At 43.8% G+C, this 21,012-nt stretch overlaps 1 protein-coding gene across 1 annotated transcript; it reads right to left on the bottom strand.

Annotated features, from left to right (window-relative positions):
• Positions 1-1,994: 1,994 nt before the first annotated feature.
• On the bottom strand, positions 1,995-15,926 carry LOC123427748. The gene is made up of 14 exons (XM_045111866.1): positions 15,623-15,926; positions 13,126-13,662; positions 11,873-13,012; positions 11,296-11,620; positions 10,275-10,530; positions 9,937-10,153; positions 9,168-9,517; positions 8,484-9,005; positions 6,739-7,939; positions 6,280-6,633; positions 5,817-6,054; positions 3,010-5,576; positions 2,772-2,911; positions 1,995-2,598 (listed from the first exon to the last, which is right to left on the bottom strand). The coding sequence occupies exons 1-14, from the start codon at positions 15,704-15,706 to the stop codon at positions 2,289-2,291; spliced, it is 8,241 nt and encodes a 2,746-aa protein (XP_044967801.1). The 5' UTR covers positions 15,707-15,926; the 3' UTR covers positions 1,995-2,288.
• Between the last annotated feature and the right edge of the window lie 5,086 nt (positions 15,927-21,012).

Below are 21,012 nucleotides of genomic sequence, written 5' to 3'. Positions count from 1 at the left end.
GCAAATGACGTCAATGATTTGTCGGATTTTTTTGGGCACAGCAGGAGAACGACCAGAAGATTCATTGGCTTTATGCGGAAAAACTGACTAGACCAAAGAAAGAGGGAGGCTTGGGTTTCAAAGATCTGCACACTTTCAACCTAGCAATGCTAGCTAAGCAAGCTTGGCGCCTGTTGGAAAACCCTGAATCGCTATGTGCACGTGTAATGAAAGCACGATACTACCCAGCTACGGACATCCTCAACGTTGAAGCCAAAGAAGGGATATCATATGCATGGCGCAGTATACTGCAAGGAGTGGCGGTGCTTAAGAAGGGGTTGATCAAACGAGTTGGCGACGGCACTACGATCAAGATCTGGGAGGACCCATGGATTCCACGCAACTGGGATAGGCGACCGTTCACCCCAAGGGGACATACGATCATCTCAACAGCAGCAGAGCTAATGGATCCGTATACGTCCACCTGGGATGAGCAGCTTGTTTCCTTCATTTTCTGGGCCCCCGATGCGCAACTGATCCTGAGGATCCCTGTTAAGGAGGAAATGCAGGACTTTTGGGCTTGGCACCCTGACCACCGAGGCGCTTTTTCGGTCAAATCGGCCTACAAATTCTGCAAGAAAATGCAAGAGGTAGATGCAGGAGAGATGGGCAGCGCTGAGCTGGATGGCGACGGTTTCAACTGGGTAGCGATCTGGAGAGCACCATGCCCGCTGAAAATCCAACAATTCCTTTGGAGAATCGCTACTAACAGCCTACCGGTAAGAGTTAATCTACAAAGAAGGGGCATCGAGGTAGATACCCGTTGCCCAGTATGTCAGCGACGAGATGAAGATGGGAGTCACTTATTCTTCTAGTGTAAGGGATCTAAGCAGCTGTGGCGGACCCTCGGGTTAGAGGAAGTGAGACGAGCATGCATGTTATTACATGATCCGAAGGAGGTGGTACAGGTGCTGCTAGCTGGTTCCCCTACACAGACAACGACCATCATTGCACTGCTATGGACCTGGTGGAATGCACGAAACAAATTCAGAGTGGAGAAGACACAGATCAATATACAAGCGCTGGGCTGGCAGACACGACGTACAGCTGACGAGTACATGGAGTTCTTCGGTGGGAGGAAACAGAGCCAGGAAAGAGCGGTCACGGGATGGACAAAACCTGAAGTTGGCATACTGAAAATAAACTCTGACGGGAGTTACAATAAGGATACTTTGACAGGAGGCTGGGGCTATATTATCAGGGATCATGAAGGGGATGTCGTGGTCACTGCTGCGGGACGGCTACACCACGTCAACGACGCACTACAAGCTGAAGCTGAAGCTTGCATCCGAGCTATCTACAAGGCACAGGAGTTGGGCATTGGCAACGTGGTGATGGAAACAGATGCCTCTACTTTGGTCTCGGCGATCAGGACATCAAGATATGATCTGGCTCCAAATGGCATTTTGTTCCAAGAGATCAAAGCTTTTGCTTCTCTAAACTTTATTTCTTTTGACATTGTTCGTTGCCCACGGGCTTGTAACAAGGTTGCAGACGCTCTTGCGATGCATGGGTCGAAGATGATGCTTGCACCCCAAGCCGTATGGCCGGGTCTTGCTCCTACCTTTGCCCAAGGTCTCGTTGCCGCCGACTATGGCTGGCGTGGTGATTAATGGAATGAAATGTTCCCAGTTCAAAAAAAAATCTGTTTCAGTAATGCAGTTTCGATTGTCGGCTCTTTTCTTGAAAAGGGAATTAAAGAACAGAAAAAAACCTGCAATAGGTGATCATAACGCAGAGCTATTCCAGAGGCAGAAAAAGGAAACACTTTTTGCAAGCTCGTTCCGCATCACATCCGTAGCAGTGGGTGCCGGCAAAATAGACTATTGAGACACGAAGGTAAAACATAGGATAGTAAGGTAGTTCCAACAGCAAAATCACAAGTTGGAAGAAATACCCTCACCACCAGCCTCTCAGCTGTGATTCAAATGGAACAACCAGCCAAAGCTGAGAGATACTGGTAATCTTCCCGTCGTATGATCCCTGATCAGATACTAGTAATCCTTTGTTCAAGGGAGAATCAGAAAAACAACTACCCAGTCTCATCTTTTCATCGTCGACCTCGACCCAGTTAAGCCAAAACTAGTGTCAGCAAACAGGTTCAGCTAGTAGCAGAAGCAGTAAGGGCAAGGCAACAACAAAAGCCACCACTACATCCAAGCAAAACAGGTTCTACCTTCTACGGTGATGGGATATACAGGTTTCGCAACAGAGAAACTGCAGCACCTGCGGGCTACAGCTACAGCAGCTCACTTCTTGCCCCGGCCCTTGGACTTCTTGGACTTCTTCTTGCTCTTCTGCTTCTGCGCCGCCTTTTTGGAAGTCGAGGCCGCAGCTTCTCCCGTGTCAGCTTCATCATCGTCTGAGCATCCGTCGGCGTCGGCGTGCGTCTCGACAGCAGCCGCTGCAGCATCATTGCCACTGTCATCCATCCATGGGAACGTCGCTTGGTTTTCGATCCTGCATAGCCTTGCAGCAGTCACCATGCGGAAGATCATCGGCAGTTTGTTCTCACCCTTCAACAGCTTCTCCACAGCAAGACAAGCATTTCTCTGCACCCTGTGATGACACAACCAATTTTCATGCGCAATTGGTGAATTCTCACAAGACGTGAAGGTACGTATCATGCAGAAAGATGACACTCTACATGCCACCTATCAAATGCGATGTGGCATTTGTACTTCCTTTTAAGAAATCTATCTATAGATGGCCCTGAATTAACATTTGCTTACCTGTCAGAACCATTTTCAAACTCTCTGCAGATGCACCTGATGTCTTCCAGCAATCGTTTATCAATCGCTGCTAGAAGGCCACCACCTTCCAGCCATGGAAGGGCACTTATAAGGTATTCAATAACGCGCCTTGGATCTTTCTGCACAAGTTAGCTTGTTTAGAATAACTTGGCAGCTGGGAACAGTGGGACAAACTGGATGATAAGAAAACAAGAATTATAACATATATGAAACTCACCAGGCCATCCTTATCGGCTTTTAGAATCTCAAGCTTCTCAAAGAGTATATCCACAATCTCTATCTTGCTCCTATGCTCCATCTCATTATCTTGTACAGCCTTAGGAATGTTTCCAAAAGTAACATTGCCAGACTTATCACCATCAGATTTTCCAGGCAACGGAGTCTCTTGTACAGAACTTGGTTCTTCAGGACACAGAAGAGCCATTATCTTCGGAACATCATGCAAATCCTCTTTGCTGATCATATAAGCCTTTAAGTTTCGACAGATTACTGGGCCCTTGGGTGAACCAATAACTACCATATTATCTCCGATTGCGGCGAGTGCATCAGCAAGCACTCTTGTGAAGTTGCTCGGTGTGCGGGACTTCATTTGCAAAGCATGTACAATCTTCTGAGAGAACTCCACAGGTAAATCCTTAAATACTTCATTCCTCAGAAGGTTATGTGTGACCTCATAGCAATTCCCCAGAGAAAGAGTAAGGATCAGCGGATAAAGTGTAACAACTAGTCTCAGGAGGACTGGCTTGTATGAAGTACTAGAAGGACTTGAAGTCTTATGTACCCATTCCTGGAGCATATGCTTGGTCGTCAAGATGGTCATAATTGTCTGGTATATGAAACGGCCTGATGAGTATGCCAAACGATCAAGATCTGAATCTGGGGCCGATTTAGATACCAGGCAGGTGTCAATGTAAAGCTTGCTGGTACGGCACTCCAGCATATTGACCAACAGAGATTTCGTGCAGCATATAAAATCATTTTGTATCAAGTATGATGAAGCCATAAACCCAAGGCACTCCATAAGACCCACATAGCATATTGGGGATATGTAGTCTAGTTCATCCTTCCACTTTACATTGAAGGTAAAGTCAAGAGCAAGCTTAAAGTTCAAGATCAAGGAGGATCTATCACCGCAACTGTCAAGAAATCTCTTGAAATATCGAAAGAATTCTGCCCACTCAGAATTACTGTCCAGGTACTGCAGTAGTCTTGAGAGTAGCTCTTCGTCCAATTGTGCTGCGTGAAGCAGGAGCATGGTTGTTCTCCCAAGATGCCCATGAGTCAAATCTTTATTTGCTGGGCGAAGATTTGCACTAAGAGAATCAGCAATCAATCCATATGAAGCTGGTGAGTCAAGTAGATGCAAGAGGCTCCTTGTTGTCCCATCTCTCCACACAAGAAAAACTAACTCAAAGAAGCGACGCTCACAGAGAACAAAGAAGCTTCTTAGCTTCATTTTTGGCATACTGAACTGTGGTTCTTCCAAAAACTTTGCAATCTCATTTATGATAAGGATAGTCCTCACCAGGGTATAAGAAGATGATGGCTTTGGAGAAATTTGAACAATGGACTCCAGCCTCTTAAGTACACTGAAACCAACAGAAGACAGCTCATTTATCCAGAAAAACTGAGCACATGAGTAACACTGAGGGGCACCCAAGAAACATCTCTTGCCATCTTGCTGCAAAGAATTTCTGCCAGCAGTAGAAATCCAACTTGCATTCACGTTAAGCACTACATATCTGTCAACTTCACCATCCTTCCTCAGTCCAAAGTACTTGGCACAAAGATCTTTATACATAACTGCATAATCATTTAATTCTGGACCATTGGTGTGGCGAAGATGAGATAGTACTTTGATTACGATCGACTTCCAGTGATTCCAGACATAAAACAGAGTTTGGGGTGACATCTGGTTAGATGCCAGCATATTACTACAACTATTTTCATCTTCAGATCCTGGCCCTAATTCTATATTGTATCCAGAGGCTCGAGACTGAAGATGAACATCAACAATTGAACGGGAAGCAACAAGTTCAACTAACAGGTTTGCACATTTTCTGCCCTCAACCAAAGTGCGATTTAAACTGGAAAGAGACTTATTCACATCTGACAGTGCATCAGCTTCCACGCAAACAAAGCAGTAGAAGCACTCAGAGACCTTTTCCGACATCTCTTTGGCTCTTGACAGCAATTGTTCCTTCTCTGCATATCTTTTGGGAGGCCACCCTCTACCATTTGAGGACCATAAAGAATCCACAATGATATGGAGGAGGAGAAGCTGTGTCGCATCCTCAAACAAGCCTGCCTTCTCGAGCATGTCTACCTCCAGTAAGACATCTCCATTATGCTTTGCTATTCCTGCAGCTTCTAGGAAATTACCCATCTCCATCTCTAAACTCCACAGTTCATCAACAAGATTCCTAGAATTTAGGAATGCCCGTACATGATCCATAGAGCTGAAAGCTTTAACAAAAGGCATCATATGCTTTATGTCACCACGCTCAAAATAATGTTGAGCACAATTATCCAGGTACTTTGTTCTAATTGCAGAAACCTCCAAGGATTTTGAATTCTCAAGCGAATGTTCCTCTTCTAACTGTTGCAGAAACTGCAAGCCCAGATTGAATAAATTTTTCCCTTTTGAGCACATGGAGAAAAACTTTGTGTAACATTTAGCTTTCAAGAACACTTCAGCTGCCTCCGACCAGCATTCAGCCATAGCTAAACAATCACCAGCATCCTCAAGTTTAGAAGTACCACATTTTTGCATATAGACCATACCTATCGCAATGCAAAGAACACAATGTTTAGTCAGACAGATCTTCGTGGAGTCTGAGGTAAAATTATCCATACGAAAACTAAGAAAATAGCATGTCCAATTTATGTAGGGACATCATTTCGAACTTTTTTCCTTTTTTTAAATTGATGACATTTTCTTAGACAAGAATAAAGTAAAATATCATCGAATGATGAAATCTCAAAGTATGCATACAGCTTTGAAATTATGGAGAGTTGGCAGACCTGCTTTTTTGTAGTCACCTAATTTTATATAGCAAGTAGCAGCTTTCTCATGCATGCCTATGGACTCGTAAATCTCTGATGCTGTTTGCAACGAAGCCTTGCCCAACTCCAGATTTGTTGAGATGACACGGTTCGCAGTCATTACAAGTCCAGCAGCTCTTGCCAACTTTTCTCTGTGCGCATCACCAGCCTTTTCAAAGCACATAGTAGCCATCTCAAATTGCCCCTCATTGAATAACTACAAAAGGAAAGAACTTGTGACATGGAACAACAATGGTAAAACTGTAAACAGATACACGCTATGACCTGCCTAACAAAGAACTTGTGTGCATAGAACAGTTGTGAGACAAGAAAGCCATGAATTTCACAAGATTAAGAACACACAAAAAATCACTCAATAGGCAACATAATGCATGGTAAATTAAAATTGCCTTTCCAGACTAAGCAAGTAAGGATCACCAACCTTGGTTCCCCGTATCCTCCAATCATCACTGCTGCTCCCTGTCTGCATCGCCTGAATGAGGGAAGAATCAAGTAATCTAACTTCTACAAGACACAACTTCTTCCAGTAGTCAAACATTGGTCGACAGTAATTCTCTGTATTTTCACATATCCAGAGTCTTTGTCTGGTGCGTGTGACTGCAACATATAGTTGCTTCAGCTCTGAACAGAGAAGATAATGCTTGGTTCTGTCGAAACCCGGATGAGAGATCTCTTCAGAGTGTGCTATAATATCTTTATCTTTCATGTAGCCATAGAGAACCCTCCATTTGTTTCTTAAAGGCGACGAACCAAAAAAGTTGTACAACAGCACATCCTACACAATATCTCTGAAGTAAGTATACATTTTGCAACAATGTGTTTTGCAATTAAAATATTTTGCAAATTGAACACAGATGAAACTGAATTTATAGAGCCATACCTGAAACTCAAGGCCCTTACATTCCACAATGGTCAAAACAAGAGCTTGTTTACCAACAAGATCAATAATTTGTTTTTTGGCAGCATCATCACGAACTAATATGACTTGCTCAGCACCAAACCCATGCAAGTTGCCATGTTTAATTTTGTTTTCTCCAAAAATAGTCATAATTGCATTTTCATCGTTATCAGACTCCAGCAGCACAGGAGCTTCTCCATATACAAGTCCAGTCTCTGGATTGAGCTTGTCAACACTTGACGGGAAAAAGAAGTACAGAAGGCTCATGATACTTTGTGCCATACGGAGGATGCCACAATGTGTGCGAAAATTCTGAGACAGTTGGAACATATCAGAAAGATGGACTTTTTTCCCATGTTTAAGTCCTTGATTAGATGCTTCAGTTTCTGCGAGGAATGCAGTATAAAACAGCGAACGGATATCTTCAAACCTGAAATCTATACCCCTTGCTATAGTCTGTGCAGTATCACCAGCAAAAAGGAAGCCTTCCTTGATGTTCATACAGACATACTTAAGAAGTGCTATTTGTGTCATGGTGAGATCCTGTACCTCATCTATGTAAACAAAATCCACCATATCACCATTGTAGCCCTCAGATACAAGACTACTGTGAAGACTATTGACGAAATCTGACAAATCAAACTCCTTCGCAATGCATTTCATACTCTCATATTCAAGGAATATATCATAAATTATATCCCTCTTCTCATTGTTCAAAGATGAAAACCTTTTATCTGAAAGCATCACATAATCCTGTCTTCCCAGTTTGCCAATATAAGGCCTGCTTGCTTGATATGAACCCTTTATATGAGAAATTATTTCAGTGAAGACAGTGGACGCCGCAAACTTCTTTGTTAGATCTGCATTAAAACGAGGCCAGTAGAAAGTAGCAAATTTTTCATAGGTAACTTCCTTCAATTCAATAAAAGTATGCACCGCACGAGATCTTGAGTGGCCTCTCTCAAAGCTTGTCTTCATTTCACCATAAAACACATCAAAAAATGATGTCCGGCATGTTCCATCAAGCATCATCAAAAACTTACGGTATGTTATAGTAAGAGGATAGTGCTGATGAGGTAGATCGCAAAAATTGTCAGGAATTTCTGTAAACTCTTCCAGGTCATCCATGATGTCATGCATGTGAAGATTGCTAGACTGGTCAGAGACATCACCGGTGCCAAATCTATAAAGGGTTGAAGTAAATTGAAATTAATACAAGGATTAATGTTGGTACAAATCATAAAAGAAGCAAAGTGAATATCTTTCAAAGAAATCAATGAACCAGCTTGCAATGTATGATAATTTCAAAACAGAGCACCAAGCGTGCCTTGGTTAGCTAGTCATGTGAGTGGCCGAGGGCACGCCAAGCCCAGCCGCATTCAGGGCCTGGCCAGCAAAGTGTTGCTCATGATTAGTTTTTCTCTTTTTATAAAAAACCACTGGGGTAGTTCCAATATGTGTAGTTTTTAATAATTTCAATAATCATACTTTAAAGAGAAAATGCACCTCATATGGATAAAAGATTGACCCTTCAAAAGGTATGACGAAGGGCATATAGAATATGAGATTAGAAATGCAGCAGAACGGAGTACGGGGGGTGGGGGTGGGGGGAATGGCCAACCCATGCACACGTTTTTGTCTACTTTAAATAGTTGTACGAAAATCAGTTCCAAAATGGTGTGAACATGTACAAACTTCTAGGTAAGGCCCTAGTTGAACAGATTTACCTTTTAAGTCCAGAAATGTGATTTTTTATGGCTGAACACAACTTTGGGCTTACAGTGATAAACACTTGTTTCACAAAACTTTCTCCTGCGTTCTTCAGTGGCATAATATTTTTGTGATCCAGCCCTGATAAATCATCTCCATCCAAATGTAGACCTTGGGATGCAATCAGTGACTGTTGCTCTTTTTGAATCAGTTTCATTGTCAATACAGTGGTTTTTCCGGTGCCTGACCTCCCAAGTATAAAACTAGTGAGCGGGAATTGGATTATCTCCTGCTCTTCATCAGTCAGTTCAAAGGGGATGTCGATTTCAGACCCATCAGTAGCTGTCAGCAAATGCTTTGCCACACCAGATGATAAGGAGTAGAATTTCATCAGTAAGAAGCTTTCGCTAACTTTTGAATTCTCCATGGCATATGATGTATCCACGACATCATGCTCTTCATGAACAGCAACTTTGCAATCCTTGTTATAGCGGATAATATCATGCTCAATATGCCAAACCATAGGAACCTCCAGTTTCCTGTTACACAGACAAAAAGGAAAGCAAATATTAGAAGAATTTTCTATATGCAATTCACTTTTAGGCATGACTATGCACAAAGAGTTCATCTCTCTAAGTATCAGAGGTATAAATAATCCAAGGAACCGGAGTAAGCCCATGAACAATAAAAGAAACACATACCCATGTGTCTGCACTCTCCTGCAATGATCCAGGTAATCATCTGTGTACATGGAAAACAGATTCTCAAGACGCTGAACAGTTCTTGCAACATTTTGCTGTGACAGTAGGTCCCAAACCCTTATTATCTGAAAATACCGTCCTTCGGTTTTCTCCACATCAGTACTCCAAACAAGATACAGGTTCCAGACCTTGTATACCTTTGCAAGATGAGAAACACCAGGTATATCAAGGTTCTTAACTGTTGTCCTCCAACCATCTCCAAGTCTGATAAGCTTTTGGAGTACTTCCTTCCTGAGCTGTGGTGATTTTAGTTTGGTGAAGGACTTTCTAAACTCGTCACTAAGAATGACCTGTTGAATATATGAATACCAAAAACAGAACATGAGAAGAAGTGTATACGAGAAAAATGAAAGAACAGTGTGTTCTTCAAGAAACCTAAAAGGTTCACAAGATGATATGTCCTGAAAACTAGAAAAGACCCACATAATTGGCGTAGCATGGTACAAAGTACCACATGTCCTGAAAATCTTAATTACAAACCTCTCACAATCCAATGACAGAGCAAACAGCCTAGCAGAGACAAGCGAACCACATACATGATTCCAAAAAGTAAAAGACAAATCTATCTATGAACACAAACAAAACCACACTGTAAAGGAATCTTAACACACAAGTACATACATGTGGTTTGGATTCTGGGTAATTGAGTGCAGAGACATATTAGAAAACATGGAAACAAAGTCAAACTAGCTGAAACCATGGTACATACCTTCCATCTGGTATTGCTAAAAACCGCTGAATCAGCATTAAGAAGATCATCAAGTTCATCAAGCTCTTGCTTTACTTGCACAACTAACTTACAGATGGTTGCGTCATTAGTGGCACTGAAAACAGATTTACGTCTTTCTGCATCAGCAACAAGGTCTGCCCATTCGGTCCCACTTTTATACAGTGTATGAGCATTGCCAACAATCCAAAGACAGTGCCTACATGAATAAAGCATCCATCAGATAATTCATATCATCAGTTTGACATACTTTGAACAGCAATCAAAACAAGGGACCGCAAAAAAAAAAAAAAAAAAAAAAAAAAAAACCTGATGCCCACCTTGCTCTAGTAAGAGCAACATTTGTTCTTCGGTTATCAGCAAGAAATCCAACGACTCCTCTCTCATTGGATCTAACAGTTGATAGTATTATTATATCATCCTCTTCTCCTTGGAAACCATCAGTGGATTTCACCCGCACATGAAAGCCATCACATGTATCATATTTTTCACCAAGTCGGCTTTTAATTGCATCAACTTGAGCTTTATATGGAGAGACCACACCGATGCTGAGCCCTTGGTCTATCCTTTTCCAAGCTGCAGAAAAAACATAAATGCTATGCTTACTGATCTTTAGGGATCAATTTTTGGGTAAGACTACTGAAAGAATTTTCTACTCCCTCCGTTCCTAAATATAAGTCTTTTAAGATATTTCACTAGGAGTCTACATACGGAGCAAAATGAGTGAATCTACATTCTAAAGTATGTCTATATGCATCCGTATGTAGTTCACTAATGAAACCTCTTTAAAGACTTATATTTAGGAACGGAGGGAGTAGAGCATATTTAAGTTGATTCTATATCACCAAACCATTGACATATCATGCTTTTCCACTACAAAGTCTGAAGATAATAGAAGTGACTAAATCGGGTCCATGCAGTGGCGAACAACTCTACTAGAGCATAATGTTTCATCTTTCATGTCATCTAATTACTGCTCTCCTTTTTCTAAACAAAACTGTAATATTGTCTACCAAACAGGGCAATAGAATAGAAATTTCATAAAGCCGGATTGATGCAATTAGCGAATTATCATATCACGAAATGCTCATAGAAAACTGGACTTTTGAACATATACTATTGTAACGAACACCTTTCTACCAATGATTGTTATGCAGTACAATAACGGAAGACCGTGTAAGCTTCTAAAGATGATATGATTGTTATGCAGTATGCAGTACATGAATGGAAGACCATGTATGCTTCTAAAGATCCCATGTTATATTAGCCAAGTAGCTTTTTAAAAAAATGGAAAGGAGAACATTAAGGTCAAAGAAAGGATAGAGCTCAGCTTAGACATACATTTAAAGATGGTATGTATTAGGTGCAAAACAACAGCAACTTCAACCATGTTTCTGCGACTGTTTCCTGCGCCCTCTTTGTCTTCCCTTCCATCAGTGACATTTATAAACGTGTAGCTGCCAAATGGGAGGCATGTGTAATCCTTGTTATAACTAGGAGACAGGACATTGGAACCATCTAAAATCTTCCTCTCATAAAACTGAGCATTTGGAAAGAAGCTGATACAAGGACTCATGCGATACTGTATATTCAGCAAATGCTTATCAAATTTGAGCATGACCAATCTCCCAAATAGACTTGTCTCAAATCCAGCTTCTTTGCATACCTAGAGATAAACAATGAAAGGTAAGAAATTAAGATTACCAAAAACAGATCAATAACAATGGAACATGAAAGAAAGATACATTTCAGTATCAGAAGTTTATCTTGTTGATAAATGCACAAATAACTAATAGATGAAGCATGATATTAATGATAAAGGCTGTTCTTCAGTATTAGAAGTTCATCTTGTTGATAAATGCACCAATAACTATTAAATGAAGCAAGACATTATAAAGAGGGTGAGGCAGAACCTTACTTTGCTTTTAACCATTGCACTCAGCTGACAGTCATCTCCTACCAAAACAACATGTTTTAACCAATGCAGACGTAGTGGGATCACCAATTCACACTCCCTCACTTGAGCAGCCTCATCAACAATTAATACATCGAGGGGTGCAATCTCCATGTGATGTAACCGGTAAGAGCTAGAGGTGGTACAAAAAAGAAGTGTTGCATTACGTATGCAGAAACTCTGGACCCAGTCTTTGCCTACTCCAGTGGGTAAATTAAGCGAGTGTAGCAGATCTTTAAGCAATTTAAGGCATGAAGACCTTGCTCCGTCCAGTTCCTTCTCAATAGAAAATACAGGCTGTGCACAAACAGAGTTTTCAGTTGACAGACAACCAAGGCCCCTTTTCAAACCCTCATCAGTCAAGCCTACGTCGCCCAGAAGAGTGCCAAAATTTTCTAGCATATTAAGCAATAAGGATATATTTATGACACTATCACGAGAAAAGCAGCTTCCAGGAAGGTGAACCCACAAATTCATTATGCATCTTTTCAGAGCTATTGCTGTCGCATCAAACTGTTTCTTTATGAAGTCCCGAAAGCACACTGGATCAATTCTGCCATCATCCTCAAGAAGCATATCATAGCGTGAAGCACAGTCTTCAAAAAAGGATATCATTGAAGCTATTCTGTAGTTCCATCCAGACAACGATGAAAAGCACTCCACAAGTTCATCGACACGGAAATCCAAGAAAACTTCCTGAAGATCGTCGGTGATGTCCATGTTAGACCTGCTTCCAAATAGCAAGATATCTCCAAGAGAAGAAGGTAGACAAATGTTGTCAATGTGCTCATCGAAATCCTTCAAGGTTTGAAGGAAACGAGTGCAAACTCCAACAACAGCAACATTTGTGGGAGCACAAGTAAGAGTTCTGCATTTCAAACTCGCCAAAACCCACAGTAAAGCGCTAACCGTCTTGGTCTTCCCAGTACCTGGTGGACCCCATATAAGCTTCATGAGGTTCACATGCCCACATCGTACAGCTGAGATGACAGATTCAATAGCATCCAATTGTGATTGATTAAGCTTAACCGACTGTAGTTGCTCTGTGAAAGAAGCTAAACAGCCCCCATCCTGTTTAACACAGATACGGCACACATCCTCACCCTGCAAGAGCCAACAAAGAGGAGATCAAAGAGTTAGGCCCCATACAAATTTATAATGTGGTGATGAAAATAGCAAGTAAAACTATAACACAAGAAGTATTCATGTCATATTACCAGATTTGTGGGGGCTAAGAGCGACTTGATTACTGTGAAATTTTCATTCAGGTGCGTATTAAAGGTAAGTGCTTTCCATATCCGTATGTTGGTCGTGATATTATTGAGAAATATTGCATGTTTGAGTTTGTTTAAGTCTTCTTCCGAACCAATATTACTTGCAACTTTGACTCTGAAGCCCTTCTGGTATTCATCATCCATAGAAACCTCAGTGATCATTGCCAAGCAATATGTCACCCCATAGCGGTTTAAGTCTTCTGCAGCTTCAGGTTTTATGCTAGACATAATAAATATGTCACCATTCCTTGCAGAGTAAGCCCCGGTAGAAAAACCAGCATCATTGTCCCAAAAGTCCACATCCATAAAGTATGATCCTGGTTTTCCTGCTACCTCCATCGACAGTATTTTCGACGAGGGTGCTTCACTGATGAGTTCAAGGCATGAGCAAAGATCTGACCTTGTTTCTTCAATCAGAGGCACACGATAAGACTTGAGATAGTGATCAAGTGACTTGAAGTTGCAGGGAATAGTCTCAACCTAAACGCAAAAGAAGTCATAGATGAAATATGGTTATAGGTAGCAAAAGATTCTCCGACAGTTCCTTGAGCACACAAATGGCATGTACTTAATGCTAACAAAATAGCTATCTGGTCAATTTTATTTACTGCATGAACAAGCAAGGTTCGATACAGGGCTTAAGCTGCTCATATCATAATTTTCATAGCAAAACAATTTATAGTTCCTGCCACCAGATTGTACAGCATCACGACATGTATCTCTGTCATTAGGATGCATATATGACTTACACACCTACTCATTAGGATACAACATGTATGAGCACATATGGCAACAACAGCAACATGCAATTCCCGGAAATACCATGAGTCGCCAAGCGCACAACAATTTTATATGGTGCCATCAGACAGTCCAGGAATGACACTCAGCACATGGCACTTGCACATCCACGATACGTGGTCAGCAAACCCCTTAAACCCTAGCGCACGGATCACACACAGCTTGGAACTGACCCAACTAAGATTGCACATAAAAAGCAGCGAAGAACAGCGCGCTAAATGCAATTAATCAAGAAAGTCACCAGATTTAAGCACAACCAGAAACCTAACGCCCATATGCATGCATACACTTCACCGTCCACGTTCCATATATATGCAGAGATTCATACGGAAATAAAAAAAGCTCGAGCTTGGAAAAAAAAAAAGACTTGAAGTTGCAGTGAACTGTCAACCTGAACACAAGAGGTGATAAATGAAATATGATTATAGGTAGCAAAAGATTCACCAACAGTTCTTTAAGCACACAAATGGCATGTAACTGATGCTAACAGAAGAGCTATGTGGTCAATTTCGTCTACTGTGCAAAAAGAAGAAGCAAGGATCAAAACAGGGCTTAATAAGCGGCTCATGTCACAAGGATAAAAACTAAACCGTGGACATGATATTTTCATAGCAAAACAGTTTGTAATCTCTGCCACTAAATTGTACTGTATACAACATGGCGACATGTGTCTCTGCCATCAGGATACATGACTTGTCTGCTAAGATTTGCCTGGGGCTGCTCTGCTCGCCGGCCGGCCCGCCCCTCGCCAAATCTACAGCCACATTCCCAGAGATTCGGCCGACGCCGGCTAAATCGGCAGCCGCACAGGTGTGGCGCACCGGTTCCCCTAGCCACCGACAATGCCGCCGCCTCTCACCGGCCGGCCTTACACCCCAGATTCAAGAAGGGGGGAAAGGGCACGGGACGGGACCGCGGCGGCCCCCCTCATGGACGACTAGAACAGAACATGGACTCATTGCTCCCGGCCTCCCTCCTCGACGGCACACGGCCGACCTCCCTGGCAGCCTGGCACCGGCCTCCTCCTCCCGGCGGCGCCTAAGCTTCCTTTTTTTTTTTTAGGGAAGAGGACCGCGCCTGAGCTTAGCGTCCATGGACCGCGTTTAGATGGGCCTGGAAGCGAGCGTGCGTGCTGGGCCTCCGAAAAGAATAGCTCAAGAGCAAGAAGAATCGAGAAATTCCCACTCGATCGCCTCGAAAAAAAACGAAATTCCAATCAAGAGAAAGAAGAATCAGGAAAAAATTCTCGAAAAACAAAAAGGAACACAAGTATCATCTGCCACCACCCTTGGATGCTGTAAACCCTAGCGCACAGGACGAGACTGAAACCAAGAACGCATCACCGGATTTTTCAAGCACAGAAGACAGGCCCGGACTTGGGCAGCGCACCGAAGGCGATGGGTCGGCAACGATCACCGGATTTAGTAAGAGCGCAGCGCATGCGCAAGCACGCAGGCTGCAGTCATCGCCGGACCGGAGTCCGTACGACGTACGCGGGGATTCGAATCGAAAGAGAGAGAGAGAGAGAGGGGGGGGGGGGGGGGGAAAGGCCAGGCTTGCGGAAACCGCGCGCCCGGAGAGATGGATGGAAGAATCATCGTCGGGACGGGCGGAAGGATGGCGCAGGTGCGCGTGCGCGTACCTTGTCCCTGTAGAGGTCGTCGTCGCTGATCTCCTGCGCCGACCAGGAGAGCACCACGTCCTCCAACTCCATCTCCTCCCCCATGTATGTCGCCGCCGCGCTCCCGTCTGGCGCCGCCCTGGCCGCTCCGTCACGCGCGAGAGAGAGCAGCAGAGCGAGCAGGCGGCATTCGCGAGGAGGGGGAGGGGGTGGATGAAGTGGGTTGGTGTGGGGTGGTCTTGGCCGTCCGGAGGAAGAAGAGGGGGATGGCGAGGCTTGGGGACGGTCAAGGCGCGGCGGTGGCTGCGTGGAGATAAAGCAGAGAAGCAGCAGAAGGAGCGATGGATGCTCTGCTGCGTTGCGGGCAAAGCAAAGCAAAGCAGGAGTTGATCAGACGATCGGTGCAGTCCGCAGTGTACGTAAGTTATACTCTACTACTGTAAAACAATGGCGATGGTGGTGGTAAAAGATAGTACAGGGGGTTTGGAACGTCGACAGCCTTTTCCTTCCTTCCTTCCTTTCTTTCTCTCCACGGCGACCTGTAACGGCGGCCAGGGCGTGGCTCACGGCGTCTTCTCTTCCCTCCGTGCGTATGCAGAGGAGGGCGACGGATCGACCAACAATGCTTTCTCCCTCTTTCTCTCTCTCTATCTCTTCTGTGACACTCGTCTACGATCGGGGCAGTTTCGTCATCGTCGCAGCAAAACTGACGGAATATCCTCCTCCTGTACGTGAAGACGGAGGCGCCTCTCTCTCTCTCTCACACACACACCGAAAGTTGATGGCCATTCTTACCCGAAACGCGCCTGGCGCGCTCTGCCTGTGCTGCGCTGCTGCACGTTATCCGGCGACGAATAGGTTGGGCGCGCAGCTAAGCTACCAGTATATTCTGGACGTGTTGTACGTATACAGTATAACACACAGCATTTCCGTGATGTGAGACAAGCGAGAAAAAAAAGAGTGGGGAAACAGAAAAGGGAGTCGCTCGTTCTGAAGCGGGAAACGGGGAGGGCCGAGGGCGGGAAACCCAAAATCGATTTTTTTTTTTTAGGGGTAACCGAAAAATCCATGGGAGGAGGAGGACGGGACTCTGTCCCCGCGTGTGAAGCCCAGAACCATTCGGGCCTGCCTGCGAATACGGACAAGTGGGAGAGTGCGAATTTATGGTGCTCTCGGGCGCCCGTTTTTTAAAAATATAAAATAAAAACCATATTTAAAAGTTTTAAAAATAAATAAATATAATTCTGTGGAAACTTGTACGTGTTCGCGACGACGGATCCATGAAATTTTGTGTGGAAAAAAATTTGTAGTTTGTAAGTTGTACAAACAAAAAATTCTGACACTACACGAAATGAGGCCCATTTGAAGTTGCATATTTGTCTTTTTCTGTACGTCACACTACGTGTGAAAGTAAAACGTTAGGAATTTTTGCAGATGAATAATGTACATGTGTGTGTGTTTGTGTGTTTAACAAAAAACAATCAACTTTTTTTGCGTTGTAGAAAATGAGCTTCTGTAGGAGTGTGGTGACTCCGGATTATTTGCTGATTCTGGTCGGTGGTAGCGCCTCCTTGACGTCGTTCCAAAAACCGACGCTAGTGGTGATGCAGATCAGGTTTGGCTTCTCTTCGACGTGTCGGTCCTCCTAGACCGATGACGAACACTTTTCGTCGGCATTCTTCCGTGCGCACAACCAAGGGTTTCACCGGCTCGGGAAAGGAATAATGCCGGTGGTGGTTTTCCTTCTTCTGTGTCTTGCTTCGGCCATTGATACAGATTTTCATCTATTATAGGGTGGGGTATTATATGTAAAAATATTGGTTCAAATGAAGCTTCATTTTGTACAACTTTTGGTTGCGCCAGACGATTACCAAACTTCGATTGTCTTGGTAGGAGCAACGGAAAAATTAAAATATATAACTAAGTGTTTGTTTTTCAATAATGGATGATTTTTATTTATTTAAAATGAAGCATCAAGTGGACACAAACACAATGAACACACACTCGACCTCTGCGTAGATAGGATGCACACACACATAGAAAACCGCTGACAAATAATAAAGTAGTATAACATCAAAGCTATGCCTAAGTGAGAGGAAAAATTGAAGCGATCAAACCCGTAAATGACAAACTACAACAAATGACCATATTTGCATCAATCATCTCATACCATCACAAGGACAATGAGATTCTTCAACAACAATCCTTCCATGAAAAGATGGTCGCTCGAGCATATCGGGGTAATGCCTTCAACAAGGTGAGGACATCGTCATTGTCAGATATAACCAACTCGGGTCAAGCCTAGGTTTTCACCACGGAGTTCGAGACCACAAACTCGAGAAGCACTACCATCGAAGACAATCGTGTGTTCTTGCCACCACTTTTCTACTATCCTAACAGTTGCATGTGTTTTTGCCACCATTTTTCTATGACTTGACCCAGAGGATATGAACCACCGCGGGGCTTTACCAGACGGACTCTGACTCCAACAACGACAAGGGAAGGAGTGGTAGAGGCAAAGGCAAAGGCTAGGCCTTTGGAGTGGCTAAGAGTTTGTAAACACGGGTGAACTAATTTTTGATACCTTTCGGCATTTAGGTGATTTAAATTAACTTGCACATCACCGAATGTCTTATTTCCTTCTATTAGAAAGCTTCAAGTGTGTAGAAGAAATACTACGCCAGTATGTGCAATGCGTTAAGTGGATTGTATTAGAGAAACTCCAACGCACCGAGCTAAATCGTCCGTCCGCGCCCGCGTCCATTTTGGTCGGCACGCATGAAAGTGGAGGCCCAACGCGCCGATCCAAATCCAAAATGTGTATGCTTCGCGTCCACGCAGACCCATTTCCGGTCGAAAATTACGCCTGAAATGCGTTAGCGCGGACGCGCACGCGCCTTCTCATGTCCTTGCCCGTCCACAAATGGCGCCCACACTACTAGAAAAAAGGCTATTAGTGACGCACCTATTTTGCCTATTAATGGCGCACTATAGGTGCGCCACTATTATCACATCACTACTAATAAATAGTAATGGCGCATCCCTGATGCGCCATTGTTAATATACATAACAGTGGCGCACCACCTGGTGCGCCATTAGTAGGCCCAGAAATGCGTCACTGTTGTGGGTTTACTAATGGCGTACTTGTAGATGGTGTGCCACTACTATGAATATTAGGATTTTTTTAGCACATTGTAGCACATCATCATCATCGTCGTCATTATCATCATTGTAACATGTGCACTTTTAGATGGTGCACAGGTTACAAAATACATTATAGCACATCATCATCATCATCGTCAACTCCACAAAATACAAATGACATGCAATGATGTGCCTATCTCTTTCTCCCTCCACAAAATAGTTTTGTAGCACCAAAAGGTTGCCTAGTCTTCGCTAGCGATTAGCTCCAAATGGAGAATCACCGCTTGATAGTTGACACCTTATGGGTGCATCCCGGTGGATAGCTCATATGTTCAATCTTTTGTTCGAGGGACCGTCTGAGGGATTGTTTAAGGGGGAAAAATTCTAGCAGTCAGGATGCTGTAAATCCTAGCTGCGGGAATCTTCACCAACTCTTCTTTTATTACGCTACGAGTTGATAACGATTATATCCAACCTTGTATGCATCTTCATAGTGGTCCTGGGCTAGTGTTTAGGACAATTTTTTTTGTTCTCTACTACATTTCCATATAACTCCGTCCCACGCTTCTTCTCAACGGTGTTTTGCAGCGGCCCCGACTACTCCATCCCTGACTTTTTGGCCAAATTCCAGACGTTTTCCTCCTGACACTAAGATGTTGAAAGGGAGGCAGGTCTGGTTGCGGCCCAACGTTCGTTTCTTCTTCACCTAACTTTGGCTGGCGATGGAACGACGACAAGGCCCTATGCCTAGCGGTCGTGCCCCTCGTGATGGCAAGGTTGGCCTGGTGTTGGATCCTCATTGAAGGGGACATATCAAATTGCAGTCTTTTTGTGGTGTCTAAGTGATTTTCTACAAAATGCTTCGTATGAGTTATAATTTTTGGGATATAGTTACACGTTTGCCCCTAGCTGTGTCAATTCATGGGTTGTGTCCTTACTTTTTAGTTCTCGATTTAGCTCTTTGATTTGTCTCTCAGGTCATCTGTATGCCTTTTGACTGTTTGACAAATACTTTGAAAATACATATGAACTCATAAAAAATCAATCAAATAAGATATCAAAACGTTAAGTAAAATATTATATTTATGTGCATGACATTTGCATTCAGGAAAACGTATTGTTTAAACTATCCAAAGTTATTAATGTTATTAACACTAAACATAAAAAGGTATGAAATATATTTTTAATGAATAAAAATGACATATAAACATAGGTGATGTTTTCTGAACATTATGATATCTTATTTGCAAAAAAATTGAGTTCAAGTGAATTTCTTATGACTTTTCAAACAACTTTGACAATTACTTTGAAAATTCATAGGAACTAAAAAATGCAAACAAGATATCAGAATGTTCATCAAACATCACGTACATTTGCATGTCATTTTTAGGTGCCACCACAAGGGGCCTCCTCCAGATCTATCATCCTCGACAGAGGGGACACCATCAATTCACCGCCATGTACGGAGTCGTTGATCCGGGATCCTTGCGCCACACATCGTATGGTGCCCCTTGCTGAAGCCACCCTCCACAAAACGCCACCGAGCGATGCCAACCCCCGAGGAGAAGCACGTGAAGCAACCGATCTGATCCGCCGCAATGCGTTGGCCCTCCCAACCGCGCCATGCTCGCAAGGCGCCAGGGCCCCGCCATCCCCTTTGCTGGTGGTGTATGGGAGAGATGGTCGTCCGGCTTGCGCTCCGCCGTTCCTCGGAGGCGGCCGCGCACCGACAACGTTCGGACTTGCAACGCCGAAAATTCATTGCGTCCGCACAACCAGTGCTTGAATCCAGTGTCGCTGCCTCACCAGAGGCGGTGCAGGCCGTGTGGCGTCCGAACGCCATGGCAGAAGCGCAACCCCTTTGTTGGCGCCCCGAGCACGAAGCATGTCCGGCCTCGGACGATGTCATGGCGCGGCGTGCCCGTCGGGCGAGGCAGCGGGCACGGGATGCGGCGGAGGCCCTTGCGGCGATGGATGTTGGAGATGCGGAGTCACACTCTGTGACGCCTTGTAGGTGCACGAGTGCGGGCGACGCAACCGCGTCGTGGTGGACGTCGGCTCCTTCCAGGAGGGATCCATCATCGACTAGCACCGTCCGGGTTACCGGCTTCGATGAGGAAGAGTAGGGCATGAGAGACGGCGGGATCTCGACTCCCGTGAGCTGAATAGTCTCTCATGTCCTACTCTAACTCACCAGCGACCTGAACGATATTGTGAGGGGCGCAGCCAGCCATCGGATGAGGTTTGATTAGTATTAGGTTTACGTT

This window comes from Hordeum vulgare, chromosome 2H (genome assembly GCF_904849725.1).
Source record: "Hordeum vulgare subsp. vulgare chromosome 2H, MorexV3_pseudomolecules_assembly, whole genome shotgun sequence".
Taxonomy (NCBI): domain Eukaryota; kingdom Viridiplantae; phylum Streptophyta; class Magnoliopsida; order Poales; family Poaceae; genus Hordeum; species Hordeum vulgare.
Note: the sequence above shows the minus strand (reverse complement) of the source record. Positions and strands in the feature narration are given on the sequence as shown.

Bases quoted from the DNA above. Each gene is read 5' to 3' on its own strand.
- LOC123427748 (XM_045111866.1), bottom strand. From the start codon at position 15,706: ATGGGGGAGGAGATGGAGTTGGAGGACGTGGTGCTCTCCTGGTCGGCG. The intron at 7,940-8,483 runs GTAAATCTGTTC...AACCCTTTATAG, and splicing joins CACATTTCTGGACTTAAAAG to ATTTGGCACCGGTGATGTCT. The intron at 2,912-3,009 runs GTGAGTTTCATA...TAACTTGTGCAG, and splicing joins AAGCCGATAAGGATGGCCTG to AAAGATCCAAGGCGCGTTAT.